Consider the following 23,428-nt stretch of genomic DNA (forward strand, 5'->3'; position numbering starts at 1 on the left):
GATGTACAATTTCGCATTAAGAAAATATAGATTTTATAAAGTAATATCTTCAATATTCAATTACGACATATATTCACCGGAAGTTCAGTGCTCATCGACTCGTTGGCAGCAGTATTGAGGAAACTAAGGACGCGAATAAAGGAAAATGTGAAAAATGTCCGACGACGAAAGCTACTCTTTGGCCATAGAAACAACACCCATAGATTTTGAAGAAGCTGAAAAAGAAACTAGAGCTACATGGGAACATGAGCAATTAGCACAGGTGAAAATAAATTACATGAATGATGCATCAGTGTATTACATTGTACTGTTAATGTGCAACACAGTTATGTGCCCCTGTACTAGGCCTACTGAAGCAGAGCTGGCCACTCACCAATGTCCACTCTGTAGCTTTAATTGTGTGTCTGTCCAAGATTGTAGTTGCCTCAGTTTCAAATCCCAGTCTGGACACCCTGGTGCATTGAAATCCCTTACCTGTTTTATTTGGTACACTGTTAAAACTAATCATTGGAGTGACTGGGCTCTCTTAGAGCTGCAATATTGTAACTTGTGACATTAAGGTGAGGTTTTATATAGTGCTGTGTCAAAGTTGATTACTCCGATCTTCATTACAACGAAGAATGTTATACTGTACATTTGTTTTATTTGTACTTAAGCTCTTGTATGTAACACGTATTTGGGGTTGAACGCTTTGTTTAAAAAGAATGGAACATACATGTACCTGGTTGATCTCGTGCCTTGTGATTATGAGACACTTCAGACGAAGTAAACCACAATTGTGAGTTATATATGGTCCCCAACCCCAGGAACCTGAGGGGAAGTCACAAAAAGATTTATTAAAATTTCAAAAATCGTCTTCTCAACTCCCAGATATAACAGAATCAAATACTCTTCACGGATAGAAAGGTCTTAAAGTTCTTTTCCAAAGATGTGAATTTCATGACCCCAGGGTCTCACATTTTCCCCTGGAGAGTGGGTACATTTTACTATAAATTATATAGGGAAAACACATTTTTGAGCACTGTTTGTTCTAATTACCATTGACAATGATACATCATTGGTTAGGATTATCAATATGGGATGTCTGTTGAATGGTTCATGCATATTAGCATGGACTGACCCCCAGGGGCTTAAAGGATGGGGCAAAAACGGTCAAGTTAATAAAAAAAATTGAAATCTTCTCAAGACACAAATAAGGTAGAAACAAGTACTCTTCATAGGTGGAAGGGTCTTAAGGTGCTCTACCAAAATTGTGAATTTCATGACCCTGGGGTTTCAGGTTTTCCCCTAGGGTGGGATTAACTTTATAATGATTCATATGCTGTAGGGAAATCCCATTTTTGACTATCGTTTGTTTGATTTCTATTGGAATTCATTCTAGTTTGGTTGACATTATCAACTTGTGATGGCAGTTTGATGGTATACACATGTTGGGACAGACTGACCCCAGAGACTGATAGGTTGGGCCAAAAGGGTGAAATTAACTGAAATTTCAAAAAAAAACAACTTCTCAAACCCCAATAAAGTAGAATCAAATACTCTTCATAGATGGAAGGGTCTTAAGGTGCTTTACCAAAATTATGAATTTCATGACCTTAGGGTCTCATGTTTACTGTTATTTCATTTATTGGATTTCTTTTGGAATTTGGTAAGAATAAGCAGCTTTGGAAGGCAGTTTGATGGTATGCAAATGTTTGCCCGACCGACCCCAGGGGCTGATGGTTGGGGTAAAAAGGGTCAAATCGACAAAAATATTTCAAAACTCCGGTGACTATTAAGGGCCATGGGCCTCTTGTCTGAGATTGTTTTAGTGATATATTGTTCATCTAGAGATTGGGAATTGATTCCAGATTTCAGCCCACTTCTCTATTCTGTTATATGTGATTAATATAAAACAAATGTTAAACCTTGGTACGAATACACCTTAAAGATTTAGCTTACATAGTGAATCTGATAAAAAAGTTGTTGATGCTTGCTTTGTATAGGATGAAAATGTCAATGGAAACTAGACTTTCTGCTGCTGACTGGGATAGCCTACATGTGTAATGTTGACCTATATAATTGTTACTGAGCCTGTAAAAGAAGACATCACTCTGCATAAAACCAATTTTGACCAAAAAAATTTGAACTTTCATTATCAGGTGCGGATCAAAGTGTTCAGGGGACATTTTGGTGCTGTGAACTCATGTCAGTATATCAACAATGATACAAAGATATTATCAGGATCTTCCGACAAGACAGTGAAGATCTGGGACATTGACACTGGCATTGTATCAAATACCTTCAACTGTCATTCAGACGCCGTCAGTGCTGTCAGCATCAACGACAATGGACGCAGGTGAGGTATCAGTTTAATTAGTGGTCACCAATGTTTGTGGACATATAATGTGTAGGTGAAATAGTGAGATTAATACTCAGAGATTTACACTGAGGAAGGTTTGAATCCCATGGGTTGGATATATACATTATATAACTTGTTTTACTCTATTGTCGTTAAATTGCATGGTGTGGCTGGGGTATTATTCTTGTAATTTGTTCTTATCTGTTAAAGGTTTGCATCGTGCGGCTGGGATAAGAAGATTGGAGTATGTGATGTTGAATCAGGGAATATGTTGGTGAGTGATATCAGACAAGTGCTTGTTCAATATGTCCTTATTACCACTGAAATTATTATCATGAATTTCCCTTAAACTTAATAAAATTACTACAATAGCATTGGTGATATTTCTGTATATTGATATTGATTATATCATTGGTACATATTACAGTGGACAGGGAAGCATGCTGGTATAGTGACCAGCTGTAAGTTTTCACATGACGGCAAAATGGTTGTGTCTGGATCGGACTTAGACAACACACTGAAAATCTGGGATGCTAATTCTGGTGAACTCATCTACAATATAGAAGGTAATTTTGTGTACATTTTGGTCATTATTGGAGATGTATTTAGTTGATCAATGTTATATTACAAAAAGAAAAAAGAAACAAACTTTAAGATGACTTATAAGTAGGTGGCATTACTTTATTTTCAGATATACACACAAGCACCATCACAAGCTGTAAATTTGCTCCTCTTGATGACAAGGTCATCACAACCTCCATGGACCAGTCAGCCAAGTTCTTTGATCTTCGCTCCAACAAGGTCACCATCACAGTGGAGTAAGTGTACCTGGTAACTTATCTTTTTATTTGTCTCCCACCGGGAACTGGGTGAGACTATAGTTTTGTATGCAGTGTCATCTGTCCTTCCACTATCTATAGTCTGCTGGGCTCTATCTTCTACACTACTTGTCACGGAAACTTTCTTTGTTTTTTCACTGAAACTCTATATTTTGGGAATGGGTTCGTCTTGGTGAGATGGTTTGTCATGTATCAAAAGTATACCACTCTTATTTATTATGAATTCAATCTCTACATTCTTGGCATATAATTTTACATCCAGAGGAGAATTCTCCAGTATCTGTTGAAAGCCAGATAGGAATATTTTCATTTTTATGATGCAAATATTTGTATAAAAGATGAAAACAAAAAATTGATAGACCACATGAACAAATCAATAAAAATTGAATTCAATATAACATTATGAAAATAAGAAAATTAGCATATCAGATCAATTTGAAAACATGTCAGTAAAATAACCTGGAACATTTCTGTTGTACAGAGGACACATCAATGTGATATCTTCCTGTGATGTGACGTTTGATGAGCGTAAGTTTGCCACTGGTTCCTGGGACAAGACTGTTGGTATCTGGGACATCGCCACTGGAGGATACAGGTAGGTTGTGTCCATACTCCTGGTTAAACATATATCTTTTCATATAGCAGAAAGTTTGGACTTGTTGGAATTGATTAAACATTTAACCTTGTATTGTTTGAGTTATTATTTTGACCTTTTGACCCCCATTGTGTTGACAGATCTAAAGGACCTTTGACCCTGTCTGGTAGTCATGATGGGTCAGTGAGTTCGTGTGCCTTTAGTAACGATGGTCTGATGTTGGCCACTGGCTCTTTTGACAAAACTGTTGTGGTGTGGGATGTAGAAAACCAAGTTCAGAAACTGAAGTTACAGGTAACTATATAACTATTGGTGTAAAATTGATCTAGATCAAGATGATGCTTTATTCTTGTATATAACTCGGCCTGAATAATTACTGATGGTGTACATCCCTGGCAATTCTACTAAATATAATCAATGTTCCTCCTTCTCAAACCTCTTTGTGCCGACCGATGATTCATGTTGTTCAATAATGCTGGCTACTTGGCTAGACTTACTTACCAAGACTTTACTTGTCTGTAGGGCCATGATGATTGGGTGCTGGACGTGGCCTTCACCAAGGACATGCAGCATGTGATGTCTGCATCAAAGGTGTGTATGGATACATTATGATACTCGAAACCAACAAAAAATATTTAATAGTAGAGTTTCCCAAAGATGAACAATAAAATATTCAGAATTAATTAACAATGCTACATCTACAATAGTAGATAAAAATTTAAAACAAGGATAGGCTGTTGTATATTCTTATAACCCCAAGTTAAACTCATTGATGTGAGGAGATGTTTGACATGTGTGATTTGGTTACAGGACACTACTATACGGATCTGGAATGTAGAGGATTCAGACAAAATCCCAGTCGTCATGGAAAGGAAGAAGGCTATAGGTCTGAAGATCATCAAGGTAAGGAGACAGATCCACAGGGACCTATAGGTCTGAAGATCATCAAGGTAAGGAGACAGACAGATCCACAGGGATCTATAGGTCTGAAGATCATCAAGGTAAGGAGACAGACAGATCCACAGGGATCTATAGGTCTGAAGATCATCAAGGTACGGAGACACACAGGTCCACATGGATCTATAGGTCTGAAGATCAAGGTAAGGAGACAGATCCACAGGGATCTATAGGTCTGAAGATCATCAAGGTAAGGAGGCAGGTCCACAGGGATCTATAGGTCTGAAGATCATCAAGGTAAGGAGACAGACAGATCCACAGGGATCTATAGGTCTGAAGATCATCAAGGTAAGGAGACAGACAGATCCACAGGGATCTATAGGTCTGAAGATCATCAAGGTAAGGAGACAGGTCCACAGGGATCTATAGGTCTGAAGATCATCAAGGTAAGGAGACAGGTCCACAGGGATCTATAGGTCTGAAGATCATCAAGGTAAGGAGACAGACAGATCCACAGGGATCTATAGGTCTGAAGATCATCAAGGTAAGGAGACAGACAGGTCCACAGGGATCTATAGGTCTGAAGATCATCAAGGTAAGGAGGCAGGTCCACAGGGATCTATAGGTCTGAAGATCATCAAGGTAAGGAGGCAGGTCCACAGGGATCTATAGGTCTGAAGATCATCAAGGTAAGGAGACAGACAGGTCCACAGGGACCTATAGGTCTGAAGATCATCAAGGTAAGGAGACAGACAGATCCACAGGGATCTATAGGTCTGAAGATCATCAAGGTAAGGAGACAGACAGGTCCACAGGGATCTATAGGTCTGAAGATCATCAAGGTAAGGAGACAGACAGGTCCACAGGGATCTATAGGTCTGAAGATCATCAAGGTAAGGAGGCAGGTCCACGGGGATCTATAGGTCTGAAGATCATCAAGGTAAGGAGACAGACAGGTCCACAGGGATCTATAGGTCTGAAGATCATCAAGGTAAGGAGACAGACAGATCCACAGGGATCTATAGGTCTGAAGATCATCAAGGTAAGGAGACAGATCCACAGGGATCTATAGGTCTGAAGATCATCAAGGTAAGGAGACAGGTCCACAGGGATCTATAGGTCTGAAGATCATCAAGGTAAGGAGACAGATCCACAGGGATCTATAGGTCTGAAGATCATCAAGGTAGGGAGACAGAATCACAGGGATCTATAGGTCTGAAGATCATCAAGATAGGGAGACAGATCCACAGGGATCTATAGGTCTGAAGATCATCAAGGTAAGGTCACAGATCCACAGGGATCTATAGGTCTGAAGATCATCAAGGTAAGGAGACAGACAGGTCCACAGGGATCTATAGGTCTGAAGATCATCAAGGTAAGGAGACAGACAGATCCACAGGGATCTATAGGTCTGAAGATCATCAAGGTAAGGAGACAGATCCACAGGGATCTATAGGTCTGAAGATCATCAAGGTATGGAGACAGGTCCACAGGGATCTATAGGTCTGAAGATCATCAAGGTAAGGAGACAGGTCCACAGGGATCTATAGGTCTGAAGATCATCAAGGTAAGGAGACAGACAGATCCACAGGGATCTATAGGTCTGAAGATCATCAAGGTAAGGAGACAGACAGATCCACAGGGATCTATAGGTCTGAAGATCATCAAGGTAGGGAGACAGATCCACAGAGATCTATAGGTCTGAAGATCATCAAGGTAAGGAGACAGATCCACAGGGATCTATAGGTCTGAAGATCATCAAGGTAAGGAGACAGATCCACAGGGATCTATAGGTCTGAAGATCATCAAGGTAAGGAGACAGGTCCACAGGGATCTATAGGTCTGAAGATCATCAAGGTAAGGAGACAGGTCCACAGGGATCTATAGGTCTGAAGATCATCAAGGTAAGGAGACAGACAGATCCACAGGGATCTATAGGTCTGAAGATCATCAAGGTATGGAGACAGGTCCACAGGGATCTATAGGTCTGAAGATCATCAAGGTAAGGAGACAGATCCACAGGGATCTATAGGTCTGAAGATCATCAAGGTAGGGAGACAGACAGATCCACAGGGATCTATAGGTCTGAAGATCATCAAGGTAGGGAGACAGATCCACAGGGATCTATAGGTCTAAAGATCATCAAGGTAAGGAGACAGACATGGATTAACAGCACTATCCAATATCATTTATTGATACTTTTCAATTCACATCATAGACTACAAAATTTACTTTTGCTTCAATTTTTCTTATATAAATCAGAGTATATCCGTGGATTAATTAACCAAATGATTTAAGTAGGAACATACTGTAAGGATATCTGAAAGTAATATGTAGTTAGTTAAATGTAAATCATTAACCATATATTTGTGACTATTTTGATATATAACAGGGCATTGGTCATTAAAGGATTCTTTGTTTCAGTGTGGCAAGTGTGGAAAGCCATTCTCTATGACACAGCTGGAGAGTTTCCGAGATGTTTCTGTCTGTGTATTCTGTCGTCTAAAGAACCGAGAAAAAACAATGCTGGACATCATGAATATGGTGGACTCCTGATCATCTCTTATCCTCATCAGCGTCAGGCCTGTTACCATGGTATGTTCTATACCGTGACAGAGTTGGGTGACTTCCTGTGCGAGATTTGGAGTGACTTCCTGGGACAGAGTTGGGTGACTTCCTGTGACAAGAGGAGTGACTTCCTGTGACCCAGTTGGGAGACTTCATGCGACAGGACGAGTTACTTCCTGTGACAGGACAAGTGACTTCTTGTGACAGGACGTGTTACTTCCTGTGACAGTTTCTGTCCTACTCTACAATTGCGTTACATCATGAGCCACCAAGCATGCCTGTGATATATGTTGTCTGAGAATTTCATGTTGTTCCTGAATTGAACCTTATCTCCTGGCCAGATGAATGAAGTATTACACCATTCTGTATATACCAGCTATGTGTAACTACAATTATGTAACCTGGAATCTAATTAGGGACGTTCTGGGCCTTAATAACTTAATAACTAATGCATGTATTTGCATACTGTTAACCTCATTACTGTTTTATGTGAAGAAAACATTACTTCAACGTCCTGAGTGAAGAGGATGTATCTTAATAGTTGTAATTGTGACGTTGTTAATGTAACATAATCCCACACACGAAGGAGTCTATTCACCTATCTACATTTAAAACAAATAATGTACATTTTCAGGAAGATTTATTGTTTCATTGTGTTTAATATTGATTATTGTTGCTATAAAACACAGGTTTATACACAATAAAGTATTAACCTAATCAGCTGGAAGTTCATATCTGTATTTTTTCATGGAGTTATAGACAGTATGCGTTTATCAACCATTGCTATCAGGCTCTTCCATCCAGCGTGATTACATATGTTGATGAACAACCACCTATCATTGCCATGCTTATACAAATTGTGATACAAATGCAAATGAAGTCTATATATATGTCTATAGTTGCTGTAGTCGGACCAAAGGAATTTAACCCATTAGTCGCATCATAATTGACACGACATGTACATCATAACTTTTCTACACATGTGACAATGTGATCTATACACTCATAGATGTAGCCCAGATTAACACTGAGGCAATGGGAGACTTGGGTGCCAAATGAAAGTATATAACAAACTAATCAAAAGTAATTTCACAACAACTTTATTTTGACACTGACACATGTTTAATTATGCCGGATGATTTCTACCTCAATAATGCTAAAGGTACATGTATATTCTCATACAGGTCCTGTTGTGAATATTTCTGGATCTCTTGTAACTATAGTATACATGTGGTATGTTTTTGTGTAAGTGTGTTATGTTTTGTATAAGTGTGGTGTTTTGTGTAAGTGTGGTATGTTTTATGTTAGTGTGGTATGTGTAAGTGTAATGTGTTTTGTGTAAGTGCGGTATGTGTTTTGTGTAAATGTGGTATGTTTTGTGTTAGTGTGGAATGTGTAAGTGTGGTATGTTTAGTGTAAGTGTGGTATGTGTAAATGTGGTATGATTTGTGTAAGTGTGGTATGTTTTGTGTACGTGTAATGTGTTCTGTGTAAGCATGTTTTGTTTTGTGTAAGATTGGTTTGAGGACCAAGGGGAATCTACACTGGCATAGCCTACCATCTGATAATGGAATATACAGTGTAATTGCATCATTAAATTCAACACCTGCACAAAAACCGTAACCTTCAGCGATACAGATGTCAATAATGGGGGACTATAAAAGCCCCCTCATTACTCTTCAAGCGATGTAATATATGAACATAAATAATCCAACTTTGTGCCCTTGACATGTTGTAAATCAATCCAATGAAGCAATATCATAATCTGACAACAAAACATGATAACGGGATGGCGATCATAACACTTCTCCACAAATAGCTGATTATTTTAGCTGCTGTTTCATTGTAGTAAGTAAACTCTGATGATGTAGATATCTACATTGAAATGAAGATTCTGTTATCAGTCCTGATTAATACAGGTGTTGATGACCAAGAATTACATATGATACAATCATCCACATACAGAAACATCTCCAGAACTGTACACAGTAAGACGGTGATTCCTTACCCAGGTATGTAACATCTCCAGTAAGACATTGTACAGTGATTCCTTACCCAGGTATGTAACATCTCCAGTAAGACACTATTGTATACAGTGATTCCTTACCCAGGTATGTAACATCTCCAGTAAGACATTATTGTATACAGTGATTCCTTACCCAGGTATGTAACATCTCCAGTAAGACAATGTACAGTGGTTCCTTACCCAGGTATGTAACATCTCCAGTAAGACATTGTACAGTGATTCCTTACCCAGGTATGTAACATCTCCAGTAAGACATTATTGTACAGTGATTCCTTACTCAGGTATGTAACATCTCCAGTAAGACATTATACAGTGATTCCTTACCCAGGTATGTAACATCTCCAGTAAGACATTGTTGTACAGTGATTCCTTACCCAGGTATGTAACATCTCCAGTAAGACATTATTGTATACAGTGATTCCTTACCCAGGTATGTAACATCTCCAGTAAGACATTATTGTACAGTGATTCCTTACCCAGGTATGTAACATCTCCAGTAAGACATTGTACAGTGATTCCTTACCCAGGTATGTAACATCTCCAGTAAGACATCATTGTATACAGTGATTCCTTACCCAGGTATGTAACATCTCCAGTAAGACATCATTGTATACAGTGATTCCTTACCCAGGTATGTAACATCTCCAGTAAGACATCATTGTATACAGTGATTCCTTACCCAGGTATGTAACATCTTCAGTAAGACATTATTGTACAGTGATTCCTTACCCAGGTATGTAACATCTCCAGTAAGACATTATTGTACAGTGATTCCTTACCCAGGTATGTAACATCTCCAGTAAGACATCATTGTATACAGTGATTCCTTACCCAGGTATGTAACATCTCCAGTAAGACATCATTGTATACAGTGATTCCTTACCCAGGTATGTAACATCTCCAGTAAGACATTATTGTATACAGTGATTCCTTACCCAGGTATGTAACATCTCCAGTAAGACATTAGTGTATACAGTGATTCCTTACCCAGGTATGTAACATCTCCAGTAAGACATTGTACAGTGATTCCTTACCCAGGTATGTAACATCTCCAGTAAGACATTGTACAGTGATTCCTTACCCAGGTATGTAACATCTACAGTAAGACATTGTACAGTGATTCCTTACCCAGGTATGTAACATCTCCAGTAAGACATTATTGTACAGTGATTCCTTACCCAGGTATGTAACATCTCCAGTAAGACATTGTACAGTGATTCCTTACCCAGGTATGTAACATCTCCAGTAAGACATTATTGTATACAGTGATTCCTTACCCAGGTATGTAATATCTCCAGTAAGACATTGTACAGTGATTCCTTACCCAGGTATGTAACATCTCCAGTAAGACATCATTGTATACAGTGATTCCTTACCCAGGTATGTAACATCTCCAGTAAAACATTATTGTACAGTGATTCCTTACCAAGGTATGTAACATCTCCAGTAAGACATTATTGTACAGTGATTCCTTACCCAGGTATGTAACATCTCCAGTAAGACATTATTGTACAGTGATTCCTTACCCAGGTATGTAACATCTCCAGTAAAACATTATTGTATACAGTGATTCCTTACCCAGGTATGTAACATCTCCAGTAAGACATCATTGTATACAGTGATTCCTTACCCAGGTATGTAACATCTCCAGTAAGACATTATTGTATACAGTGATTCCTTACCCAGGTATGTAACATCTCCAGTAAGACATTGTACAGTGATTCCTTACCCAGGTATGTAACATCTCCAGTAAGACATTGTACAGCGATTCCTTACCCAGGTATGTAACATCTCCAGTAAAACATTATTGTATACAGTGATTCCTTACCCAGGTATGTAACATCTCCAGTAAGACATTATTGTATAGTGATTCCTTACCCAGGTATGTAACATCTCCAGTAAGACATTGTACAGTGATTCCTTACCCAGGTATGTAACATCTCCAGTAAGACATTATTGTATACAGTGATTCCTTACCCAGGTATGTAACATCTCCAGTAATATAAGACATCATTGTACAGTGATTCCTTACCCAGGTATGTAACATCTCCAGTAAGACATTATTGTACACAGTGATTCCTTACCCAGGTATGTAACATCTCCAGTAAGACATTATTGTACAGTGATTCCTTACCCAGGTATGTAACATCTCCAGTAAGACATTATTGTACAGTGATTCCTTACCCAGGTATGTAACATCTCCAGTAAGACATTATTGTACACAGTGATTCCTTACCCAGGTATGTAACATCTCCAGTAAGACACTATTGTATACAGTGATTCCTTACCCAGGTATGTAACATCTCCAGTAAGACATTATTGTACAGTGATTCCTTACCCAGGTATGTAACATCTCCAGTAAGACATTATTGTACAGTGATTCCTTACCCAGGTATGTAACATATCCAGTAAGACATTATTGTATACAATGATTCCTTACCCAGGTATGTAACATCTCCAGTAAGACATTATTGTACACAGTGATTCCTTAACAAGGTTTAAAATTAATAACAAACAGATATCCTATGACACTCAAGATAAACAAATAAACTTTAAAAATAAAAACAACATCAAATATCATTATGATAAATTATGCACTCTTAGCTGGTTCACAGGTAACTAAAACATTTAACTACATCAGGATGTAGGGACAACAAATCAGACAAGGCCCAAAATCACCATGGAAACCATTAAATAGAGGAAGGATATCCATCAGTTTATTCAGTAAAACAAAGGATATTTCACAAGTTGGGCTAATATTTTGATATTTTTCACAAGTGCACGGCATGATGGAAAATATCAAAATATTAATCAAATGAGTGAAAAATATTTGGTGTTACTGAAGATGCTGTTAGATATTCTGTTTATAACATTTTCATTGCAAAAAAACCTGAGCTATTTTTTATTTTAACCCACTGTTGTAAGTCTAAACAGTGTTTTGATTGGTCAAATCAGAAAAAGTGATATTTTTTTATAGAATGAATAATATTCAATATTTCACTGGTAAAAATTTAATAAATAAATAGTTACACATGCAATACAATATCTCTTAGAGAAATTATTGTAAAATTCCTGATAAAAATAGAGCATTAGTAAAATAAATTAAAACAATGAGAAAATCAAACAAACACAGAATCAGCTGAAATTGAAGGTAATCTGTAAATGTATCTCACCAATGATATTTCTATAAAGTCATCGTTCTATTATTTTCAGCAATTTTGAAACCTATAGGTTTGGCAAAATGATTATGCATGTATACCGTTACCTAAACCATAACCAATATGAAATGACTAATATATTATAACATGTAATATATCATAGTAGTCACGGAAAATGTCCTTTATGAATGCTACATCACTGCTGGACGTGATGCTATGTGAGCCTGTTCAGCATGGAACTCCTTGTCAAATCTTTGGTTTAGTTTATTTTGTTTTAACGTCCTATTAACAGTCAGAGTTATTTAAGGACGTGCCAGGTTTTGGAGGTGGAGGAAAGCCGGAGTACTCGAAGAAAAACCACCGGCCTAAGGTCAGTACCTGGCAACTGCACCACATAGGTTTCGAATTCACAACCCAGAGTTGGAGGGCTAGTGATAAAGTGTCGGGACACCTTAACCACTTGGCTAACGTGGCCCTCCTTGTCAAATCATGCCATAATTACACTAAAAACTTCTGAAGCCAAGCTGAGAGTAATAAGACAACTGGAAAAAAAAAATTCTATTATGAAATTGATGACTATCTATGAGCTTATGCACTGTCAGTGATCATCTCATCTGGTTACATAGGCCAGCTTCCAGTGTTAACATATGGAATTCACAAATATCATTGGCTGATCATTCGTGAATTCCTTAACAAGCTTTAATGATCGTAGTTCTGATCTTGCAACTCAACCTGTTCTCTAGATACAATATTTATTGCTTCTGTGTCAGATAGGTCAGTCACTTCATGTTTTGGACTGCCTATTTCTAACCCTGTCTGCACGTTTATATCCCCTGGACCTCCATCTTGCCCGTCTTCACCAATGACACCGTGACTACTGTCTGTAAAACTGTCTCCTTGGTGCTCCTTCTGGTGGACTTGGTACATGTCATAATGGGTGAAAGACTTGGCACAGGTAGGACATTCCAACAGCTGGCTGCCATGGTGACGTTTGAGATGAATCTTGAGAGTGCTGTTCTGGGCAGTGGCATACTCACAATAAGTACACTTAAATGGCTTCTCACCTGTAAAATGTACACAAATATATAACATGTGCAGGTATGCTTCAATTATCAGTCAAATTCTAACAAACCTTACAGTTTATTTGAAATTACAACAAGAGATCTAAGAAGGATCTTGGTGCTAACCATCCAATGTTCTGTTTTGGATTTACATCAGACTGATTTCCCCTAATTTTTCATGATTCCTTTCTTCCTCTAAATCATTTGGAAACAGGAACTTCATAAGTTATCTGAGATCAATCAATCAAGAACCTTAAGAAAGAGTAATAAATAAATGATCTTTAAATAATATCCAAGGTGGCTGCCTATCAGCCAATTTGTTTTCAAATTTGTCTCAAATTAAACACAAATTAAGGGATCAAAGGGAACCTTAGTATCAAGTTTCAGAAATTTCCGTTGAATTCTTCTGAGGTATAGCAATAACAATCTTTAAAAGTCAATTAAGATTCCAAATTCACTACCTGTTGGCCATTTTATATTTTGTTTACTTAAAAAATAATCTACATGCAGTAACCTGTACTTCTCAAGGGTGGAAAATGATGGAGAGATGACAATTTGAATAACCCACCACATGAATGAAGCTAATGGTGGGCTAAAAAAGATTAAACTAAAAAAGGCTTATTAAACCCATCGCATGCCTGATGATGTCAGAAACAGTTCACTATGGAAATGGTTGTTTAAAGTTCTCATTGTCAATCACGGAGGATTGAATTTGTTAATAAGGGGATGATATTCTTGGTCATCTATTCCCTGGATCAGAATTGTGAATAGGACAATGGATATACCGATACAACGATGAATGATGGATATACCGATACAATGATGGATATACTGATACAACGATGGATATACCGATACAACGATGGATATACCGATACAATGATGGATATACTGATACAACGATGGATACACCGATACAATGATGGATACACAGATACAACGATGGATATACCGATACAACGATGGATACACCGATACAACGATGGATATACCGATACAATGATGGATACACTGATACAACGATGGATATACTGATACAACGATGGATATACCGATACAATGATGGATATACTGATACAACGATGGATATACTGATACAACGATGGATATACCGATACAACGATAGCTATACGGATACAAGGATTGGTGGATTCAACCAGTGAAATTAAGACTCTGGGGTACAGATGGGTGGGGTTCAACCAGTGAAATTAAGGCTCTGGGGTCAGATGGGTGGGTTCAACCAGTGAAATTAAGACTCTGGGGTCAGATGGGTGGGTTCAACCAGTGAAATTAAGGCTCTGGGGTCAGATGGGTGGGTTCAACCAGTGAAATTAAGACTCTGGGGTCAGATGGGCGGGGTCCAACCAGTGAAATTAAGGCTCTGGGGTACAGATGGGTAGGGTCCAACCAGTAAAATTAAGGCTCTGGGGTCAAAGGGGTCGGGTCCAAGCAGTGAAATCAAGGCTGAGTTTTAAATCCTTTGTTTGGATATGGTTGTAATTATTTCAAGTAATTTTGATCTTGAGCATCCTATAGTTGTGGAATTCAATTTTTAGTAAGAGACCCCAACAAATGATCTTAACTGGGTTTATGTAAGATCTCTCAAACATTTAAAAGCAATGGGTTACTTATAAATACCTGTGTGTATACGAATGTGTACTTTGAGATGACTCCTTTCCACAGTGGAATAATCACACTGCTGACACTTGTACGGCTTGATGCCTGTTTACAAGAAACCAACAATTTTAATCATTGAAGTCTTCGATACATGTGAATGTTGTCTATTCAAATGTTATCTTAACTTCCTCATAGTTAATGATCCAAGCAGTGCCCTTATTGCCCACAGACCTATTGAAACAACAATGGTGAAATCAAAACTTCATTATTCTCAGGAGATTCTCTAGATGATACAATACATGTACAGTGTATTATGTTTTTAAAATTGCCAAGTAACCTTAAAATAGAGATCATTTATATGAGGAAACTTGATAATATCATATCACAAGACCATACTGGGTATGTATGACCATTGGTCTTCTGGAACTTTAAAACTTTTTACCAATATCAAATCATAGTTCTACCACAATAGGTGGTGTTATTCAACTCCCAAGGCATGGAATAATCATTACAACTGTTGAATAACATACAGTTTATACGGTACCACACGTGGAATAAATTCTAAATGCCTTTTGATTGGTTGACAAAGTAGCCTCTGACCGGGGTCTATTTCTTAATTACAATGTATGTGGTTCAATGCATTTGTCAAAAAGTTATGTTGTACTCTGCAAAATATTTGCCATTTATCCAGTACTATGGAGTGGTAAGGTATAGTGTCCTATACAGTGATCAGGGAATACACCTGTACTGTAGAGGGTACCTGACTTCACTGAATAGAAAGTGCTGAGTCAGGGTCACTGAGGCGTAACCAAATCATGCAACACAGGTAAGTGCTACCTGTGTGTGCGGCCATTTCAACCCCGGACCTGGACCTGGAAGGTTCACGGATGTCAGAGGCTGTGTGCCAGGGGAGAAATGCCTAAGCTGTGTGCTTGGTAATGAAATGTTACCAGGGCTGTGTGCCCAAAGTTATTATCCAAGTTAACGTTAGAGATAGTTGAAGCCACTACATGTAAGCTGTGTGCTAGTTTGGGCAAAACTTTGCTACTTGGAGAAGCTGTGTGCTATGTCCACCTCAATGGAGTGTGGGAGTCCTGGAATGAAACAGGAGAGTGAGCTGTGTGCTCAGAAATGCTAAAGAGAGACGCCAACAGTAAGTACATATTTATGTCATTAATGTAAGGTTGGTAAAAATGTTTAGCATGCAAAATATAGGGTGTAATATTATAGGTCATTGTTGTAGAATAATTTCCTAACAGAATGTAAAGAAATAGGAAATAGAGAGAAAAGTAATAGGAGATAGTGAGAAAGAGAATTATTAAATGTCATTGTAAGTAAAATACAAGTATAATACAAATGTGCAAGTGCTATAAACCCATGAACTTAGAACATTGACTCTGTAACCTTGTAGGTGACCTTGGGACAGGGAGCCATTAGCCATAGAAAGGTCTATGTGCCAGACCATCTAGTGGGAGCAGCAGAATCCCTGTCTATTTATGTGAAACCAGAAAGGAGATATTTGTGCTGGACTAGTACAGTGCCTACGGAGGGTATACATATATATACCTATTATGAAGTAGTTAAACAACATCGGAGTGAAGAGAACTTTGGGAACCGACCAGTGATGAACTATATATATTTGGGGTCCGTAGAGACAATGGGTTTCAGAGACGGGTTTTGTTTTGTGTTGCACATTATTAATTAATTGTAGAGAATGAGTGGGAGTGTGAAAGGGTATTTTGTATGGTGTAAATATTGTTTCCTATGATTTTGTAAATATGTTCAGGTGAATACATATGTTAATGTTCAGGTGAATACATATGTTAATGTAATTTATGTTGCTGTCTCATCTGTTTGCAAATAATTAGGCTAAGCCTATGCCCACAATTCTTGACAGCATTATCAATTTATTGCTTTGAAAATAATGAACTTGCTTATCATATTTGTTAAGATCTGTAATAAATAAATATTGCCACACATTTCCGAAATTGTCAGATTTGCCTATTAATTAGTAGCATTTCATTTCAGGACATATCCTTACACCCAAACTGATATTGTGAAAAGAAAAGACGTTGAAACAAAACTGGTTAATTTATCCTCAAAATAGCCTTTCTTTTGTGGTAAAAACAATTCATACAAATTTGTGGTCGTTGTACATGTATATGGTATATGGCACTTTGTCCTTGAATATTTTTCAATCCAAGTATGTGAATATCTGTGGATATAAATGCTGCTAATCCTACAATTTTTGCCTGACAATTTTTTCTTTTTTTTTTTTTGCCAGCAGCATCTAAATAAATCTTCTGAGTTTATAAATTATGTTCTTTTTCCACATTCATGGAATGGTTACACATATATAGAGCTAAATATAGACAGATTAAAAAAAATGTTTTTGCATCTTTTACAATATCTATACAATTCCTTTTCCAGTTGACCAAATAAGGAATTAAGACATTTCCGCTACATGTACCAGTGTATAAATCATCCTTACCTGTGTGTTTACTCATGTGCTTCTTCAGATGGATCCTCTGATTAAAGGCATTATCACATTGGTCACACTTGAACGGGCGAGAAGTTGGGTATCTTCTCTTCCTCCCCTGGTAATAAGAACAGTTGGGGTCCAGATTGTTCTCCGATCCTGTATCAGAGTTAGACATCTCTGAAAAATTCCCAGACTGGTCAATCTCCCCTGGGATGTCTGGAGGCGATTTCTGGTCTTGACTAAGAGACTGTGAGGGGCTGTCTGTAGGAAGAGGAAATTCAGAGGGGGGCCTTCTCTCAGCTCCTGAAATAGGTATAATGCTGGTCCGTGGACTCCTCCCTGAAGACACAGTGCTGTAGGGCAGAGGAATTGAAAATGTTGCCCCAGGCTGAAGAATAACAGATCCACGACTTGTCATACATGTATCTGATTTACCTTCTCTAGATACCTGTAAATCTCCTTGGCTATATGTCCTAGTCTGTGATCTGGGAGGATCGTCTCTCACATCCTCTACATCAATGTAGATAGTACCAGCACTGCGTCCCTTGTCCAAACCGCCGTACAAACGACGACGGTTGTATCGAGACCAGGAATAGGACATATGTTTTGTCTCCATGTGGCGCTTTCGTTTCTTTGGTAGCACTGAACTGCAGCATTTACGTGTGTTTTCATGAGTACCAGGAATAACGGTTACTCCGCAGTACTGGCGCCCACAGCAGGCCTCGTCATCAGACTTCTGGACTACCTCCCTTTTTAAGGACTTATCTGTCACACTACAACTATCAATCACAGTTCTGTTGTCAGGTGAAGCAGTATCCATGTCATGTTTCTGTGACTGGGCAGAATCATCCCCGTGACCTTGCTGTACAGAATCTGGGGTAGATAATTGGAGAGATGGATCTTTATGATTTGATGGATCAATCAATATCACATCGTCATTTAAACTCTCTGTCATGGGGACAGTCAATGATCCTCCTGAGGTGTCTACATCAGCCTTCAGCACATCTCGTCCATTAATACTTTGGTTCTCCTGGGGAGTATCAGATGACAGTTCCATCATCTCAGTACTTTTGGTAAAGACAAGGCCAGTAGACTGGAGCCTGGGTTTTTGTTTACTGGAAATGGATACTGGTATGTTGGGGTTGGGTACATGTGTACCAAAGTTTGATATTTGAGGGCCAATGTGGGTACTTTGACTGGGGACTTTTGACTGTGAGGTAAAGCTGGATACTGATGTGTTGTGTGTGCTGACCGCTGCCTTTGAGGTGATGTTTGGAACTTGTGTACATTGAGCTGGTGTACAACCCTTAGTAGCCATGTCCACCATCTTCCCAGACAAGAGAACAATGGGAACAACCTTACCAACACCCACATCCTGCCCCACCAACACTGAGGTATCTGAAGGAGTACTGCCATCGGAGTTCAGAAGTTTCACAGGAATGTTGATTTTTGGAAGTGTAGCCGAAGATGGTGATGTTACAGGGAACAAAATTGGCTGCTTTGTCATACTTTGTCTGCTGTCTGTATTCTGAGAAATCACCGATATGGAGGAATGCGACTGTTGGGCTGATTTTGGTGCCTGTTTTGTGCAAGATGGCTGCATCTGTGGAGGGGTCAATTTCTTTAATTGGTTCATGCCAGGTAACTTTGTCTCTGAAGCAGCTGATGTTTGTGACTGGTTCATGCAAGATCGTTGCATCTGTGGAGGGGATGATTTCTGTGACTGGTTCATGCCAGGAGATTTCATCTGTGGAGGGGATGATTTCTGTGACTGGTTCATGCCAGGAGATTGCATCCGTGGAGGGGATGATTTCTGTGACTGGTTCATGCCAGGAGATTGCATCTGTGGAGGGAATGATTTCTGTGACTGGTTCATGCCAGGAGGTTGCATCTGTGGAGGGGATGATTTCTGTGACTGGTTTATGCCAGGAGATTTCATCCGTGGAGGGGATGATTTCAGTGACTGGTTCATGCCAGGAGATTGCATCTGTGGAGGGGATGATTTCTGTGACTGGTTCATGCCAGTGGACTGTGACTGTAGCTGGGCTTGTTTTCGTAATTGGTTCATTGCAGTGTTGGGAGACTGTGTCAAATCAGAATGTGAATTTTTATTACCAGAGGTTTTTAAGGACTGATTCGTTTGAGTCTTTGGGGAATGAAAAACAGAATTATTTGGTGAGTTATTCCAAGCACTAGTCACTCTTTGATTAGTTGTATTAACGCCAGAAAGGGATAACATGTTTGTCTTGTCAGGCCCAGGTGTGTTGTCTACTGGGTGACATCTGGATTCCTTGTCCTGATCACAGGAGGATGACACGGTTGTCTCTGTAATTCTGTTTGGACTAGTCCTCTTCTCTTGTGGGACTTGTTGGACCAAGGTAGAAGTTAACAAAGGTGGCAGGCTGTTGGGATAGCTGGTACTCTGTATCCCTTTAGCAAAGGCACCCTTTTCCAGGAAAAGTCGCAAATTGTGCGAGATCTGGACATGTTTCAACATACCCATAGCAGTCATGAAGGCCTTGGGACAGGACACACACTGCAAACCTGAAAAGATAGTGTAGATATTTGTGTATAGGTAAACCTTAGCTTAGTGCGGATATCTATGTATAGGTTAATCTTAGCTTAGTGTGGATATCTGTGTATAGGTAAACCTTAGCTTAGTGTGGATATCTATGTATAGGTTAACCTTAGCTTAGTGTGGATATCTGTGTATAGGTTAACCTTAGCTTAGTGTGGATATCTGTGTATATGTTAACCTTAGCTTAGTGTGGATATGTGTATAGGTGTGGATATCTGTGTATAAGTTAACTTTAGCTTAGTGTGGATATCTATGTATAAATTAACCTTAGCTTGTGTGAGCTGTTGACACAGAAAGAAATGTCATCCAAATTCAACAATTGTAAATTATGTCTAATAAAAGTAAAATATAGTCATTTTCAACATGACAACAAACAAGAGGCCCAATGGGTCTGTATTGCTCACCTGGTTCTACAGCAACTTTGAACTTAGTTTAAACATATTTTATACTTATATAAATCTGTCTCCTTAAAGGATTTGATAGACGGATGAGTCAACACTAAATAAAACTTAATGATTATTATAATAGTAATATATGACTATATAAAAGAGAAAGAGAAGGAAAGAGAATTAGAGAGAATGAGTGGGAGAGAGAGGGGTTGGGTTGGGTTGGGGTGGGAGATTATTCTTTAAAAATTTAAGCATTTTGGTGTTTGAGAAGAATTTGTTTTAAAAGCTTTTAGCATATTTGACCCCTGATACCCTGAATATAGGTCAAGGTAATTTATTTCAACAAACTTAGTAGCTCTTCACCCAAGCATGCTACAGGCCCAATATCAAGTCCCTGGGCCTCTTGGTTATTGAGAAAAAGTTGTTTAAAGATTTTAGCCTTTTTGACCCCAATGACCTTGAATGTGGATCAAGGTTATACATTTGAATAAACTTGGTAGCCCTTCACCTCATCATGCTACAGGCCCAATATCAACCTTTGAGCCTATTGGTTATTGAGAAAAGTTGTTAACAGGAAAAAGATGATACCAGATGGCAAGATGACGTACACCGCACCATGGCATAAGCTCACTAGTCCTTCGATTCGGGCAGGTGAGCTAAAAATTCTTTCTTTTCCTGATTGATTCGTAATTATATAAGCTGATATCATTCTGTATGTTACAATACCGGAGTACTTCTGTCATGTTTACAATGACAGCATACATACCAAACTCTTTGTTACTGTTTAGCACTTCAGTCACTGGTCCATCACATTCCTGCTTCTTATGTTCAATAAAGGTCGTGATCCTTTGGAGGGGAAATTCACACAGACACCTACCACAGGTCAGGTAATCCTCTTCCGCCTCACCTAGAAATAAACAAATAGTCCACTGATCATGTGCTGAACAAGCATAGTAACTGGATGAATACATATACATGTATATATAGAGAGATCTAAAGAGAATTTTTTAAGGATGTTGAAGAAAGCTCCACCAAAGAAGCCATTCTGAATGTACATTGATGTATGTGTTACTCAAGTTACCAATCACTTCATTACATTGTATATACGGCTGATTTTCTAACATTATGCTGCCATTTGATCTACATACAAAGAAGAACATATAATAAGGGAATCTACAACATTTTTTACAGTGGTGGTCAATCTGAAAAATTGTGATATCATTTAAAGAGAAAGCATGTAATTTTTCAGTCTCAATTTTAGGATATACATTTGTATCTCTAGATCTACGTATACTCATACTTCATCAAATTCTCTATACTATATAACAAGAGGCCCAAGGGCCTTAACGGTCATCTGACTCTTGTACTATTGTAGTATACATATACTCAGCAGCAAGTAAATGGCACTGTTGGCCATGGCGGTCATTGGGGATTTTGGATCGAGCAGAAAATAAACACCACTTAGTCAAAACCATCTCATGGTCATACCAGATAAGTTAGTGCTGAATCCCACTAGTGGAACTTGAGAAGAAGTTTGAAATAGGTGTTGTTCAGGAAAACCATAATTGCGCAATCATGTTACAAAATCACCGCCTTAGCTGCCAAGTCAAAGTTTTTTACGAGGCCAAAAAATAACAACACTTTGTTAGCTTCCCTTCCTTAACATCCTCACCAATTTCCAGTTCAATATGTCATGATTGGAACTGGAGAAGAAGTTTAAAATGCTTTTTTCAAGATGACGGACATGGCGGCCATCTTGGATTTCAAACCGACCTGAAAAATCACAACACTTGGTCAGGACCTTCTCAGAATCGTTTCAGGCAAGTTTCAGCTCAATGGCACCAGTGGAATTGGAGAAGAAGTTTAAAATATATTTTTCAAGATGGCTGCTATGGCGTCAATTTTGGGATTTCGGATCGACCCGAAAAATAACAACACTTGGTCAGGACCATCTCAGGATCATTTCAGGCAAGTTTCAGCTAAATCCCACCAGAAGTTTGAAATGTGAAAAGTTTATGCACAACGCACGACAACAGACAAAACACAATGAATTTGGTACACATTAACTTACACACACAGGTATGGGGGGTACACATTAACTAACATACAGGTGTGTAGGAGAACTAGAGTGTCAGTGCAATTGATGCACGATAAATTCTTCTTTGTAAAGTTACCATAATGGTATAATAATGGGTACCAGGCCCAGCAGTAACCACATCTTTCTCTAATCAATGATCATGGCAACACTTTATCATTTGGGTAACCACATCTTTCTCTAATCAATGATCATGGCAACACTTTATCATTTGGAGTAATTCTTAAATCACAATGTATGCAGACGAGGATTAGTGTTATATAAGCATATGGCATATAAAGTAAGGCGAACTAAACATTTACCGGTACTGTCAACTTGTCATTGCAATTTGTACTTGGTGCCAAACATATACACCATACAAACACCCTCTAAGAAGGCATCGCATTGTTCAAGGATGATTGGAAGTAGAGCATACTTAATTTGCGTTGTCTTCTAACTTCGGCTGTCATAATTTAGGAAGTATGGCACGTGTATCATAGTCGTACTGTGAATAATCTCCAGGTCCCACTATCGTAATTCTAATCTGTTCACTGACGTTTGGCACACGGCACCTCGATTTGTGACGTTGTAGCGTGTACTTTGCAAGTACCGTGAGAATTGCAAGCGCGCATGTGCAATGAAAATTGTCATTTCCGCCGTGAGAGTTACAAGTTTTCAGATCATAATACAAGTATTTCACTGTTAATGATGATAATCAAATGTGTCAACATTCGAAAACACCACAGTGAAGATCTTGGAATCACATAATTATATTAAGTGTGTCGGGAAACCCGCGAATACTA

At 38.6% G+C, this 23,428-nt stretch overlaps 2 protein-coding genes and 3 long non-coding RNA genes across 6 annotated transcripts; 4 read left to right on the top strand and 1 right to left on the bottom strand.

Annotated features, from left to right (window-relative positions):
- The first annotated feature begins 86 nt into the window (after positions 1 to 86).
- Positions 87 to 7,960, top strand: LOC117337248 (WD repeat-containing protein 88-like). Its single transcript, XM_033898137.1, has 10 exons — positions 87 to 262; positions 2,142 to 2,338; positions 2,552 to 2,615; positions 2,769 to 2,907; positions 3,033 to 3,159; positions 3,662 to 3,775; positions 3,916 to 4,069; positions 4,298 to 4,366; positions 4,586 to 4,678; positions 7,097 to 7,960. Exons 1-10 carry the CDS (start codon positions 155 to 157, stop codon positions 7,226 to 7,228), a joined length of 1,197 nt encoding a protein of 398 aa, XP_033754028.1. The 5' UTR covers positions 87 to 154; the 3' UTR covers positions 7,229 to 7,960.
- A 389-nt stretch (positions 7,961 to 8,349) lies between these two features.
- Positions 8,350 to 9,930, top strand: LOC117337252. The gene is made up of 3 exons (XR_004534777.1): positions 8,350 to 9,252; positions 9,300 to 9,403; positions 9,451 to 9,930. It is a non-coding gene; the product is annotated as an uncharacterized LOC117337252 (long non-coding RNA).
- Positions 9,931 to 9,954: 24 nt separating this feature from the next.
- LOC117337250 lies at positions 9,955 to 10,853 on the top strand. Its single transcript, XR_004534776.1, has 3 exons — positions 9,955 to 10,205; positions 10,258 to 10,547; positions 10,697 to 10,853. It is a non-coding gene; the product is annotated as an uncharacterized LOC117337250 (long non-coding RNA).
- Positions 10,854 to 12,980: 2,127 nt separating this feature from the next.
- On the bottom strand, positions 12,981 to 23,189 carry LOC117337247 (transcription factor Sp1-like). 2 transcript variants are annotated; one of them, XM_033898135.1, is made up of 5 exons: positions 23,062 to 23,189; positions 21,318 to 21,458; positions 17,594 to 20,128; positions 15,124 to 15,207; positions 12,981 to 13,488 (listed from the first exon to the last, which is right to left on the bottom strand). In XM_033898135.1, the coding sequence occupies exons 1-5, from the start codon at positions 23,093 to 23,095 to the stop codon at positions 13,124 to 13,126; spliced, it is 3,159 nt and encodes a 1,052-aa protein (XP_033754026.1). In that variant the 5' UTR covers positions 23,096 to 23,189; the 3' UTR covers positions 12,981 to 13,123. The 2 variants fall into 2 exon arrangements, with proteins under 2 accessions (XP_033754026.1, XP_033754027.1); XM_033898136.1 differs by lacking the exon at positions 15,124 to 15,207.
- On the top strand, positions 15,901 to 16,908 carry LOC117337249. The gene is made up of 2 exons (XR_004534775.1): positions 15,901 to 16,255; positions 16,514 to 16,908. It is a non-coding gene; the product is annotated as an uncharacterized LOC117337249 (long non-coding RNA).
- Positions 23,190 to 23,428: the final 239 nt, after the last annotated feature.

This window comes from Pecten maximus, chromosome 11, assembly GCF_902652985.1.
Source record: "Pecten maximus chromosome 11, xPecMax1.1, whole genome shotgun sequence".
In the NCBI taxonomy this organism is placed as follows: Eukaryota; Metazoa; Mollusca; class Bivalvia; order Pectinida; family Pectinidae; genus Pecten; species Pecten maximus.